Raw genomic sequence first — 12,239 nt, 5'->3', positions numbered from 1 at the left:
AACATATGTAAGAAACCTATATGTAGCACCAGTAGAACAACATATGTAAGAAACCTATATGTAGCACTAGTAGAACAACAAATATGAGAAACCTATATGTAGCACCAGTAGAACAACAAATATAAGAAACCTATATGTAGCACCAGTAGAACAACAAATATAAGAAACCTATATGTAACACTAGTAGAACAACAAATGTAAGAAACCTATATGTAGCATTACTAGAACAACATATGTAAGAAACCTATATGTAGCACCAGTAGAACAACATATGTAAGAAACCTATATGTAGCACCAGTAGAACAACAAATGTGAGAAACCTATATGTAGCACCAGTAGAACAACAAATGTGAGAAACCTATATGTAGCACTAGTAGAACAACAAATGTGAGAAACTTATATGTAGCACTAGTAGAACAACAAATATAAGAAACCTATATGTAGCACTAGTAGAACAACAAATATAAGAAACCTATATGTAGCACCAGTAGAACAACAAATATGAGAAACCTATATGTAGCACCAGTAGAACAACAAATATAAGAAACCTGTATGTAGCACCAGTAAAACAACAAATATAAGAAACCTATATGTAACACTAGTATAACAACAAATATAAGAAACCTATATGTAGCACTAGTAGAACAACATTTTGTTTTATAAAAACACCTAATAATTGCTGAAGTATTTCTCTTTTCAGTAACTTGTTTACTGATCAGACTAAGCCTGTATGTGTAAAATATGATGGAATATAGCAAACAAAATCATTACAATATAAATAAAATCAAAATTTTTACTAACCTGTAAATCATAGTCAGTTTACAAAATGTCTAAGATGTTCCAGCCTGCACTATGTAATAATAATTAATTATTTTTAGTTTATAAATTTTCCTTATAAAATGAAATCTTACCAGTAATGTTTTTTGTTTCATGTGTAAGTAGTTAGTTCAGAAGTTTAAGAGAAATTTTATCTATATTTAATTTGAACAAACATATTCCAGGTCACAAGGGTTGTCTTGCTGTGGGTGACTTACCACTTTCCAGACTTTGAAGAGGATGCAGACATGATGGAATTTTTGGAAAAATTTGAGTCTGTTCTTGAACAAGAGGTAATATAAATAAAATTGTTACTTTAGGTGAGATGTTTGTGTAATATTTCACAGAAATTAAACTTATATCCTCGTACATGGATGAATTTGTATACCTTTTTTATTTCTCACATAATAATCTGATCTGTTGCTATTAAATTAGTTGAAATGTGATATAAAAGTGGAATATTTAATGTATTTGAAATGTTTATTGTTTGTTTCAGAAAATGCAGAGTCAGTTACGGTTACTTAATATTGCTTGTGCTACTAAAGCTCGTAGTAGAACTGTTACTTTGGCTCGGTCCACTCGAGATGATGTCCTTTACTTTTCTATTCTTGGTGGCTATGAGCGGGGATTTGGGATTTTCATATCTAAGGTTAACAAGGGCTCTAAAGCAGAAGACATGGGTTTACAAAGAGGAGACCAGGTTGGTCAATATTAAAAACTAATATAAACACAATGTAAGAAGTGGTCAGAAATAGGTTTTGTATAACAACTGTTGGAAAACCAGTTTGTTATTCTATTTTTGTCTTTTATTATTGTTATTATAAGTTAAAATCAGTTTTATCAGATGGCTGTTTTTGAATAGTGTTTTAAAAGTAGATTTTTTCAATGAGTATTAATGTTTCTGTCCTGTAACTTTCAGAAAACAAAAACTTGTAGGTTTTTTTAACTTAACTATTCAGGGATAATTTTAAACATAAAATAATTCATTAATTTTTAGATTCTAGAAGTAAACGGACAAAGTTTTGAACATGTAAGTCATGCTCGAGCTCTGGAAATCTTACGAGGAACGACCCATCTTTCAATTACTGTTAGATCCAATCTGTTAGGTGAGGCTGAATATCTCTTTTGTTTTCTTTTTCTTGCCTTAACATTCCATTTATGACACACAAAAATGTATCATTCATTGAATCTCACTGTCTTAGTGCTAGCACTGCATTCACTCTTAGTTAAGAAAAAGAATTAGATATTTTTTTGCAAATTATCTTCAATTGTTTTGATGTTTTGGACTATGTTATTACATGTATATCTTAAAGAAACCAGTTTCTTCTCTAAAAATAATCACAATCTAAACAGAGTTTTTCCTGTTAAAAAATGTTAGTTATTCAGTTGATTATATTCAGTATTAAAACATTTATAAATTATGGTTTAAATATGAAAAGCTGGCAAAAGATTAGAAACCATTGGGCCTACAATATGTGACACACGTGAACTGCATGCATTATTTCTCACTTTCCTTTTAATTTTAATTTGGTCATTTTGGATTTAAAATCAAAGGCATATAAAAATAGAACTTAAAATTTTTATGATTGGTGGGAAGAATGGAGGTGAACATAATGAGGACAAATGGAGATCAGTAACTTGAGTTTTGTGTAAATTCTAATTTGTCTTTAGTAGTATTTTAATTATTTAATACTTAAACATTATTTTGAAATAATATGTATATTTTTATGATATAACTGTCATGAAAACCATTCTAACTTGTCAAAATAATCCTAGTTAAACTGGAGGAAGAAATGATCATTGAAAGTTTGTAATATAAATTTCATTTTTTGTTATTTAGTACATTAAAGGTTTTGAAATTTAAGGACAAAGTTTTCTACGATAGTAATTTTGGATCAGTAATTACCTCGTTGATTTCAAGTCAAATGACAGAAAATAAAATATGATAACTGTGTAAACTTTAAACATTCTGTTCATAGTGAAACATAGGTTTTGGTAAATCATTAGCTACGAGCTAGATACAGAAGAACTCTGAATAACAAAAATAGATCAGTGACTTACAGAAGGTATGGAGTGTTTCTTGTTGCATGTTTTAAGAAAGCAAGGAAAGGAATTTTTATGTACTTCCAAATTTGTGTCAAAACATGTTATTGGTGTGATAATTCACAGAAAATATAGTAAGTACTTGATATCAAACCAAACCTGTATTCTTAAATTTCTAGCCACTTTTTTCATAAATAAAGGGAGTCCTTAGACCTAAATACTTATTTCATGTTTGCACACTATAAAGTTTTTTTTACCTTTTATGATAGTTGACAGATTTATTAATATATTAACTAAGAAAAAAAATTAAGTTTTTAGAGGTTGTATTTATTATTACTTTTTATTTTTAAGTTTTTAAAGAGATGCTCAACACGCCAGAAAATGTTCCTCGCCAACGAGGAAGAAAACTTTCAGAAATTCCTTGCCTACATCCTGACCCCAGAGCTAGGTTTTCTTCTCACTTTGACATTCCTTTTGAAGTGGGAGTGAGTGCGTTACTCCAGCTTCCCATCTCTTCTCCACGCCAGTGTCTGAGAACTACATCTAGTCCTGTTGGGGAAATTAAAGAAGACAAAAAAGGATTCAAGACTCTTAATAACCGGGGAAAGATCAAAAGAGCTCTTGCAAAAATGAGCATAACTTCTAAGCCTGGCAAAAGGTTAGATGGCCTTCAATTTAAAGAAATGATTGCCTAGTTAATAATAAAAAAGGTATTTTTTTAAAATATGAATATTGTTTTCAAGTCCATGGGTGAGAGGACGTTTTTTACTTTCGTATTTTACCATAGTATGTGACATCTTAAGTAATGATTGAGAGTTTATCAGTTTATGTAAGTATGATTTTTATATATTTGGAGAACTTTTATCAAACAGAACTGTTCCTGTTTTTATTCATAAAAAACAATGAGAGGTGAGTTTTGTTCAGTTGTTATATTTACATGAAATACATACATGTTTATGTAATTTTGTTTGTATTTAGGACTTCTACCAACTAGTAACTTTCAGAGTTGCTGAGTGAAGTGTTTGTTTCTTTGTTACAGTGAAGCTCAGTTGAACAGTTCTGATGACAGTGTGTTTTCCTTAAAGAGTAACGACCCAACAAAGTATCAAAGTACAGCATCTCCAAAGCGATCCTGTGGGGGTGGAACCCTCCATCACAGTCACAGCAATCCAGACCTAGCATCGCTGTCAGCATACAATGAACCACAGATGTGGCCAGACTTTCCAGAACATGTGCTTAAAGTGTTTAGAACAGATCAAAGTTTCAAATATTTACTTGTTCATAAGGTGAGTTGATTGTACTTCTCACACTTTCTCTGCTGGTTGGTTGGTTTGAATCTCTGTGGCAGAAGCCACTGGGATAGAATCACCATCCATGCTCAACCCTTGTTTATTTATTGTTATAACTTTATATAAAAAAAAATTCACGTTTTGTTTTTAACACCAACTGTTTATTGGGCGAAATTCCAAATGATTTTTTCTGTGAATGTGTCAGCTGTCTCTAATTTTAGCTCTTTAAATCTCAAAAATGATTAGTGGTATCATTAGTTTTATAAAGCCTGATGTAATGTATAAGTTAACAAGTTGAAATTTGTTTTAAAAGTATACGAATCAAAGTGACGATTAGGAAAATATTAAATTTATTCTGTGTTTTAGATATCTGTGATTCATTAATTCTTTACTCACAGGAAACTACTGCGAGAGAGGTGGTGATGTTATCCCTCAGAGAATTTGGAATCACAGACCCCAGCAGGTAAGAAAGAGGGTTTTAGATAAAGGATTTCAATGAGATATGGAAAGATGGATTTTCATCTGATTAGTACATGCATGTTTCATAGACATTATATGAACACAGTATATGAACATAAGTATCTGTAATTCTCATCTTAAATTTGACCTAATCATCAGTAGTAGTATTGTGAATGTATGAATTTAAATTAATACTTGTTTTTTGTAATTGGTAAAATTCATGCAGTTTTAGACACATCTTGTTGAAATATTTAACTAGACTATTGGACCAATAATGGAAATGTATCATTTGAAAAACAAAATGAATAAATTTGGTCATTTTAATATCACAATGAAATACGGTTAAAGAAAACAACAAAAATCCGAGACCATTAAATGCAAATTAAACCTATGGAAAATTGTGCCTCTGGCACTTGTAGTATGTTTCTAGTGGATCCATTAAGTTCAGTTACAGAAAGAACATGTTAACTAAAGAAGCACCATTTCTGCTAAATGACAAAGTAATTTTTTATTTATTTTAATTTTTACTGCAGCAAATACTCACTGTGTGAGGTGACTTGTGGAGAAGGTGGTGTCATTAAACAACGAAGATTACCAGATCAGATGAACAACTTGGCTGAAAATATTGGACTCAGTAGTCGCTACTACTTAAAGAATAAGTCATCAACTGAAGCCCTTGTACCAGATGATTTAGCAGGGGTGAGTTAATTTACGACACTTAGAACAACTCTTTGTAACAGCTGTGTCCATTTATGAGTTTAGAAGCATCGGTTGTTTGGTTTTATTTCATTACTTGCACATTCTTATAAATTATTTTGTTTTATTAAAAAGGGGTTTACTTTGATTTATTTGGTTTTTATACCAACATTGGATTTCAAATAAACAGCAAGGTAATGTCTTGTACCCCAGGAACTTCTTCGGGAGAGTCAAGTTCACTTTCTTCATTTAAATAGTGTGGAAGTCGCCACCCAGCTCACCTTGGAAGACTTCAGCATTTTCTGCCAAATTGAGCCTACAGAGTATATTGGAGACTTGTTTAAACTCAAGTCCAAATATGGAACTCCAATGCTATCAAAGTTTGGTGAGGTAACTGAAAGATATGGCTGTCTTGTATGATATGATTTAGGTAGTGTTTTCAGTAAAGTAATAAGGTTTTTAGTATATGTCTGTCATTTTTACTGTGTTTCTTATTATAGTTACTATATCTTTGTAAAGTGATATTTAGATCAAGGTCTTGAACACGAAAAACAGCTGACTGTTTGATTGACCTGTTGACTTGACGTACAGGGTATGGTCTGGCAGTTGAATGTGAGTGTGGCACACAGTGTTATGGCTTGGAAAATTTCCACATATGCTTAAAGCAGCTGTAGTGAGTGGATAAGAAAAACAAACAAATACTCTTCATAAGGTGGTTTAATCCTAAGATAATCATCTACAAAATGTTCTATTTCCATTACATATAATTCTCATGTAAAATAACTTCTTCAATGGACGCAAATTATGGAGAAAAGATTTTAGTTCAGAATAAAATATACTACATTTTACTGAAAGACCTTAAACGGTGTTGAACAATGTTAAATACAATGTGTATTAAATGATAATTTCTGTTTGAAGGTTACAATTAATGCACTTCAGATGATAATGAAGAAACTCACTTCAAGCTGTTGGTAGATTATAACAGTGAGAGACCTACTGACTGGCTGTCTGTATATTAAAGTTAGGGAATGTAGCTGACAGTCTTACTAACTTTCTAAAGTATAATACGGTATATAGTAGTTTCGAGACAGTTTCAAGTTGACAGTATGGATACTTGAAATTCACAGGTATGATGTTATTTATTGTATTTGATGGGCATATTATAACAAAGATAAGAAAGTATTGAGTAGCAAGGGCAATAAAGAACACTGTTAAGGCAATAAGATAAGATAAATTGTAGAGTAACAAGGGTAATAAAGAACACTGTTAAGGTAATAAGATAAGATAAGCTGTAGAGTAACAAGGGTAATAAAGAACACTGTTAAAGTAATAAGATAAGATAAACTGTAGAGTAACAAGGGTAATAAAGAACACTGTTAAGGTAATAAGATAAGATAAACTGTAGAGTAACAAGGGTAATAAAGAACACTGTTAAGGTAATAAGATAAGATAAATTGTAGAGTAACAAGGGTAATAAAGAACACTGTTAAGGTAATAAGGTAAGATAAAGTGTAGAGTAACAAGGGTAATAAAGAACACTGTTAAGGTAATAAGATAAGATAAATTGTAGAGTACCAAGGGTAATAAAGAACACTGTTAAGGTAATAAGGTGAGATAAACTGTAGAGTAACAAGGGTAATAAAGAACAATGTTAAGGTAATAAGATAAGATAAACTGTAGAGTAACAAGGGTAATAAAGAACACTGTTAAGGTAATAAGATAAGATAAACTGTAGAGTAACAAGGGTAATAAAGAACACTATTAAGATAATAAGATAAGATAAACTGTACAGTAACAAGGGTAATAAAGAACACTGTTAAGGTAATAAGGAAAGATAAACTGTAGAGTAACAAGGGTAATAAAGAACACTGTTAAGGTTATAAGATAAGATAAACTGTAGAGTAAAATGGGTGGTAAAGAACACTGTTAAGGCAATACGATAAGAAAATGCATTTGTTCTCTTCAATTAAAGCAAGTACATTTATTCAAACACAAATAGGTTGTGTTTAACTTAATAGTGCAAGAAGTTAGTTTTAAACCATAGTAAGATGGAATATAGAGTTCTTCAAATTATAATAAATATGAATTTGTCCTTCATTTTTTTTACTCTGCTGATATTGCTGTAGGTCTGCAGTGCTAATATCTAGAATGTGATTCTCTGTGGTGGACACAGCAAATAGCCCACTGCTGTTTCACTTCAAAAAACGTACTTCTCTTTTTATGTGTTATCAATTATTAATCTTTAAAACCAGTACAATATCAACAAGAACTATTATCAGTTATTCCTTAGGTAAATAAACTGCTTAGATTGAATAATACTGACTAAAATTTTGTCCACAGCTCGTGAACAGAGAAATGTTTTGGGTAGTGACTGAAGTTTGCAGTGAACCAAATCTTTTGAGAAGGATGAAAATAATCAAACAGTTCATTAAAGTAGCAAGTGAGTGCTAACTATGTAGCATGTGTTTTGAGGCATGAAGTGTTAACTATGTAGCATGTGTTTTGAAGCATGAAGTATTAACTATGTAGCATGTGTTTTGAGGCATGAAGTGTTATCTGTTTGTTTCTCGTACCCTTAAATAGCAGCAGTTATCAGTTGATGCTGCTACGTACAACATTTCTGCTATTTAAGGGTTAAAATTGAATAGATGATGAATAAACATAAATAGTTTAAAAATAATTTTGTCCTACAACAAGAGAATTACTTAATAATTATGAATATTTCTAAATGTTTTTAGTTTTGTCTTTTCAAATTATGAAAATGAAATTCTGATTCTTTGAAAGGTTGGTTTTGGACTTGTCAACAAAATCGAATATAAAAAATATATATTTTTATAGTTTAAAATGTGAAGTTATAGGTAATCAAAGGATGACCTTGATATGAAGCACTATCATTGTTTTATTTATATTTAGTTTATAATTCTAAGTGTTAGGATTTGCCATTATGTTTGTCATTAGTTATTATATTGGTCATTAGTCATTTATCATGTTTTTTTATTTTAATTATAGTGTTTTAATTTTTTATATAAACTTGTTGAAATTTTCATATGATAATTTGTTACCTCAATAAAATAATTAGAAATCATCCCATTATTTAGGACAGTGTAAAGAATGCAAGAACTTCAACTCCATGTTTGCCATCTTGAGTGGACTTGACCATGGGGCAGTATCAAGACTAAGGTCCACGTGGGAGAAACTGCCTTCTAAATATTCCAAGTTGTTTAAAGTGAGAATTTCAACAAAAACGATTTAAAGAGATGAGCCCGATTTTATTATTTTTGTACATTTTTAAAAAATTAAAAGATATTAATATAACGTGAAGACATGAACTCAAAAAATATTTTTAATGTACTGCTTCAGTTTAATGTTATTAAATTTGTTTTTAGGATTTGAGTGATCTCATGGACCCTTCTCGAAATATGTGTAAATATCGTACTCTTATCAGCAGTGAAAACACACAACCTCCTATGGTAAGTCGTATTAAATACAAATGTCACGTATATAATTTGGTATTAGTAATTACATTATTTCCCAACAAGGTTTAGTTATCTCCTTGTTTTATCTAATATATATTTAACTTTGATTAAATGAAACATGGATTCAACTTTTTACTTGAAATATTTTGACAAATAGTTTGAATTTTACTTTGTTTCAACTCTTGTAGTTACATGCTATTGAGGTCCAAAGGCAAAAGTTTTATCTTAAAAGAAAAAAAAATACAACAGCATGGATTATCCCTTATTATAAGATAATTCTGTAAACAAATCTAGCAACTGTTTTTTTTTTAAATATGGTCTTTAAAATTTAGTTGGTTTTCTCTTCCTTTCAGTATTTTTCTTGCTGATATAAAACCTTGTTGTCCTTAGATACCTTTTTATCCAGTGGTCAAGAAAGACCTCACTTTCATTCATCTAGGAAATGATTCCAGAGTTGAGGGATTGGTAAGTAAATCCTTATAGAAATACTAATTATGTAACACAATTTTTGGCCTTCCTTCTAATGTTGTGGAAAGATTTTTTCTGAACATAGATCCTTTGATTGGATTTTTTTATTACTATACAGCATTTACCATCGGAGAAGAAAATAATAACACAGTATCATTCCTGCAGGTACAAACAGTATAAATGAGGAATGTTTTTAGGTGTACTTTACTTTAGTTCCTTTTGTAGAACATTTGTAGAGATATTTAAAAACAAATTGGTACATGATGTTACAAGGTCACACATAAAGTAAACTTGTTCTGTTGTAGGTCAATTTTGAAAAGTTGAGGATGCTAGCAAAGGAAGTGCGACAACTTGTGAACATGTGTTCAGCTCCTTATGTAAGTGTCTTTTATTTGGACATTCTTCAACAAAGTGTTCTTTTATTAAAAACATTGGATGTGAAGGAATAGAACATTGTGCCACTATAATTTTGTAAGGAGGTTTAGAACACAAGTAAATTCTACATTTTGTAGATTTGTGACATTAGCTTGATATTTTTCTTCTCATAACTATAACGTAAGAATCTCCCTTACAGCAAACACGAGGTCTGTTTACGGCTGTTAGACTATTAACAAATAACTAGTATTTTGTGAAATAAGTTGTAACTTTGACAATGATTTCATGGAACTGATCAATTAGTAACACCACAAAACAAATCATAAGTTTATTTGTTAATAACAATGACATAGCCTTAATGGAATTTACTGCTTCAGTTACACCAACGTTAGTTTAGAAAAACTGACCCAACAATAATCTTGACATAGCCTTTGGAATCTACCCACAGTATTGTTTCTAGAGACTTCACAGATGTCATGGAACTGATCAGTCAGTTACATAAATGTCAATTTTAACCCACATATGGAAAAAACATAAAATTTTGAAACTTTCGTAATACAGAACTTAGTTTCATCCAGTGTGATGAAATTGGTTCAACAGTAACACAGGTTCTGTGGATCTGAACCATTAGGTTAACTGTTGCTGAACTGTTTTGTACAGGATCTATTCAACATGTTGGAATCTGGAGGAGCTAATCCTTCTGTTGCCATGGCGTCCTTGAATAGTGTTGCCACGACAACTAATGCTGCTACTGTGAAAAGAAGGAAAAAGAGCATTACACAACCTAATCCCAAGAAAATGTTTGAAGAAGTAAGAAAACTACATAACCTAACTGTAAAACTACGTTTTGTACCATGTGTAATAGAAGGAAACTACATAATCTAACTGTAAAACTAAGTTTTGTACCATGTGTAATAGAAGGAAACTGCATAACCTAACTGTAAAACTAAGTTTTGTACCATGTGTAATAGAAGAAAACTACATAACCTAACTGTAAAATTAAGTTTGTACCATGTGTTATAGAAGGAAACTACATAACCTAACTGTAAAACTAAGTTTGTACCATGTGTTATAGAAAGAAACTACATTACCTAACTGTAAAACTAAGTTTTGTACCATGTGTAATAGAAGGAAACTGCATAACTTAACTGTAAAACTAAGTTTTGTACCATGTGTAATAGAAGAAAACTACATAACCTAACTGTAAAACTAAGTTTTGTACCATGTGTAATTGAAGTAAACAACATAACCTAACTGTAAAACTAAGTTTGTACCATGTGTTATAGAAGGAAACTACATAACCTAACTGTAAAACTAAGTTTGTACCATGTGTTATAGAAGGAAACTACATAACCTAACTGTAAAACTAAGTTTTGTACCATGTGTAATAGAAGGAAACTACATAACCTAACTGTAAAACCATGTTTTGTACCATGTGTGATAGATAGAAAGAGTGTAACCAAACTTGATAACTTAGTGGAATGTGGTAATGAAAACCAAGTTAATTTTTTAGACTAGAAAAGTTTATCTTGTGGATGTAATTTGTGAATGAGGTCTTAAATTTCAACATAAAATTCAGCTAATATATAAATAGAGCATTTCTGAAAATGCAAAACTGTGTAGGTAATGAGGAAGAAAATTGTGGGTCAACAAAGAATTTAGATATTTATATCTTGCTGATTGTTAGGCAGCATATATTCTTTAGCAACCTTTTCACATCAGTAAAAGTTAGGGAAGTTATTTGTTTTGTACGTCAGGCCCAGATGGTTAGAAGAGTGAAGACTTACTTGGCGAACCTTAAAGTCATTACAGATGAAGAACAATTGAGAAGTATGTCATTAGATTGTGAACCATTGACAGGAACAGGTAAACATTTGTGTGTCTCATGTTGTAATAAGTAATAATTAATACTTGAAGCCATTAGTACTTGATGAAACTCCATAATTACAGAATTGAGGGAACACAAGATAGTTGTAAGTGTGATTATTTAAACAGTTTTACACTCCATGACAAATCTGTAAGTTAAGTTCCCTGCAAATTACTACATCTTTCAAATCCATTTTTTATACTAATGTACAGTTATAACATAATGTAATGGATGTAATTGTGGAATGTTAGTGTTTATCTGAGGCTGAAGTTACAGTTTTGCAATGTAATTTTAGATATAACAATTGTCTTTAATGTTTACTGTTTCTTTACCAGGTGTTGCTAATATACAGACTAGAAAACAGCATCCTTCACCAACCTTATCTTCAGCTAGCAGTAACAGCACTGCCTCAGAAGGAAAGAAGTCAGTTAACACAGGACAAAAGTTTGGTAATTAAGAATTTTATTATAAAACAGGGAAGGTGCATGAAGATGAAAGAAAACATTTGTAAAGAGAAACGTGAGAAGTGTGTATTTCATGAGCTGTAGCGATTGCTAAGTTTCACTCTTAAATACACAGCTTGCTTTAACTGTAAGTTTATTATACAAATTATACAGAAGATGTTAATAGGATTTCCTTATATATGTATAAAATATTCTATATGAACATCTTAAAGAATTATTGATAGAGATTATTGATAAAGGATTATTGATATAAATTTCCTAATTATAAGACAGAATTGTTTTATTA

General features: G+C 30.7%; 1 protein-coding gene across 7 annotated transcripts in view; it reads left to right on the top strand.

Annotated features, from left to right (window-relative positions):
- LOC143256199 (rap guanine nucleotide exchange factor 2-like) overlaps positions 1-12,239 on the top strand; it is a 99,928-nt gene that overhangs the window by 80,590 nt on the left and 7,099 nt on the right. For all 7 annotated transcript variants that reach the window (XM_076513070.1, XM_076513069.1, XM_076513071.1 and 4 more), the window contains 16 exons: positions 1,002-1,109; positions 1,313-1,516; positions 1,814-1,922; positions 3,211-3,517; positions 3,899-4,145; positions 4,547-4,611; positions 5,141-5,306; positions 5,517-5,693; positions 7,644-7,743; positions 8,402-8,529; positions 8,690-8,773; positions 9,170-9,244; positions 9,553-9,624; positions 10,283-10,432; positions 11,380-11,488; positions 11,825-11,938. In XM_076513070.1, coding sequence (XP_076369185.1) covers positions 1,002-1,109; positions 1,313-1,516; positions 1,814-1,922; positions 3,211-3,517; positions 3,899-4,145; positions 4,547-4,611; positions 5,141-5,306; positions 5,517-5,693; positions 7,644-7,743; positions 8,402-8,529; positions 8,690-8,773; positions 9,170-9,244; positions 9,553-9,624; positions 10,283-10,432; positions 11,380-11,488; positions 11,825-11,938 — 2,215 coding nt within the window. The remainder of the gene's footprint in view (positions 1-1,001; positions 1,110-1,312; positions 1,517-1,813; positions 1,923-3,210; positions 3,518-3,898; positions 4,146-4,546; positions 4,612-5,140; positions 5,307-5,516; positions 5,694-7,643; positions 7,744-8,401; positions 8,530-8,689; positions 8,774-9,169; positions 9,245-9,552; positions 9,625-10,282; positions 10,433-11,379; positions 11,489-11,824; positions 11,939-12,239) is intronic.

This window comes from Tachypleus tridentatus, chromosome 7, assembly GCF_004210375.1.
Source record: "Tachypleus tridentatus isolate NWPU-2018 chromosome 7, ASM421037v1, whole genome shotgun sequence".
NCBI lineage: Eukaryota > Metazoa > Arthropoda > Merostomata > Xiphosura > Limulidae > Tachypleus > Tachypleus tridentatus.
This window is presented reverse-complemented; position numbering and strand designations above follow the sequence as displayed.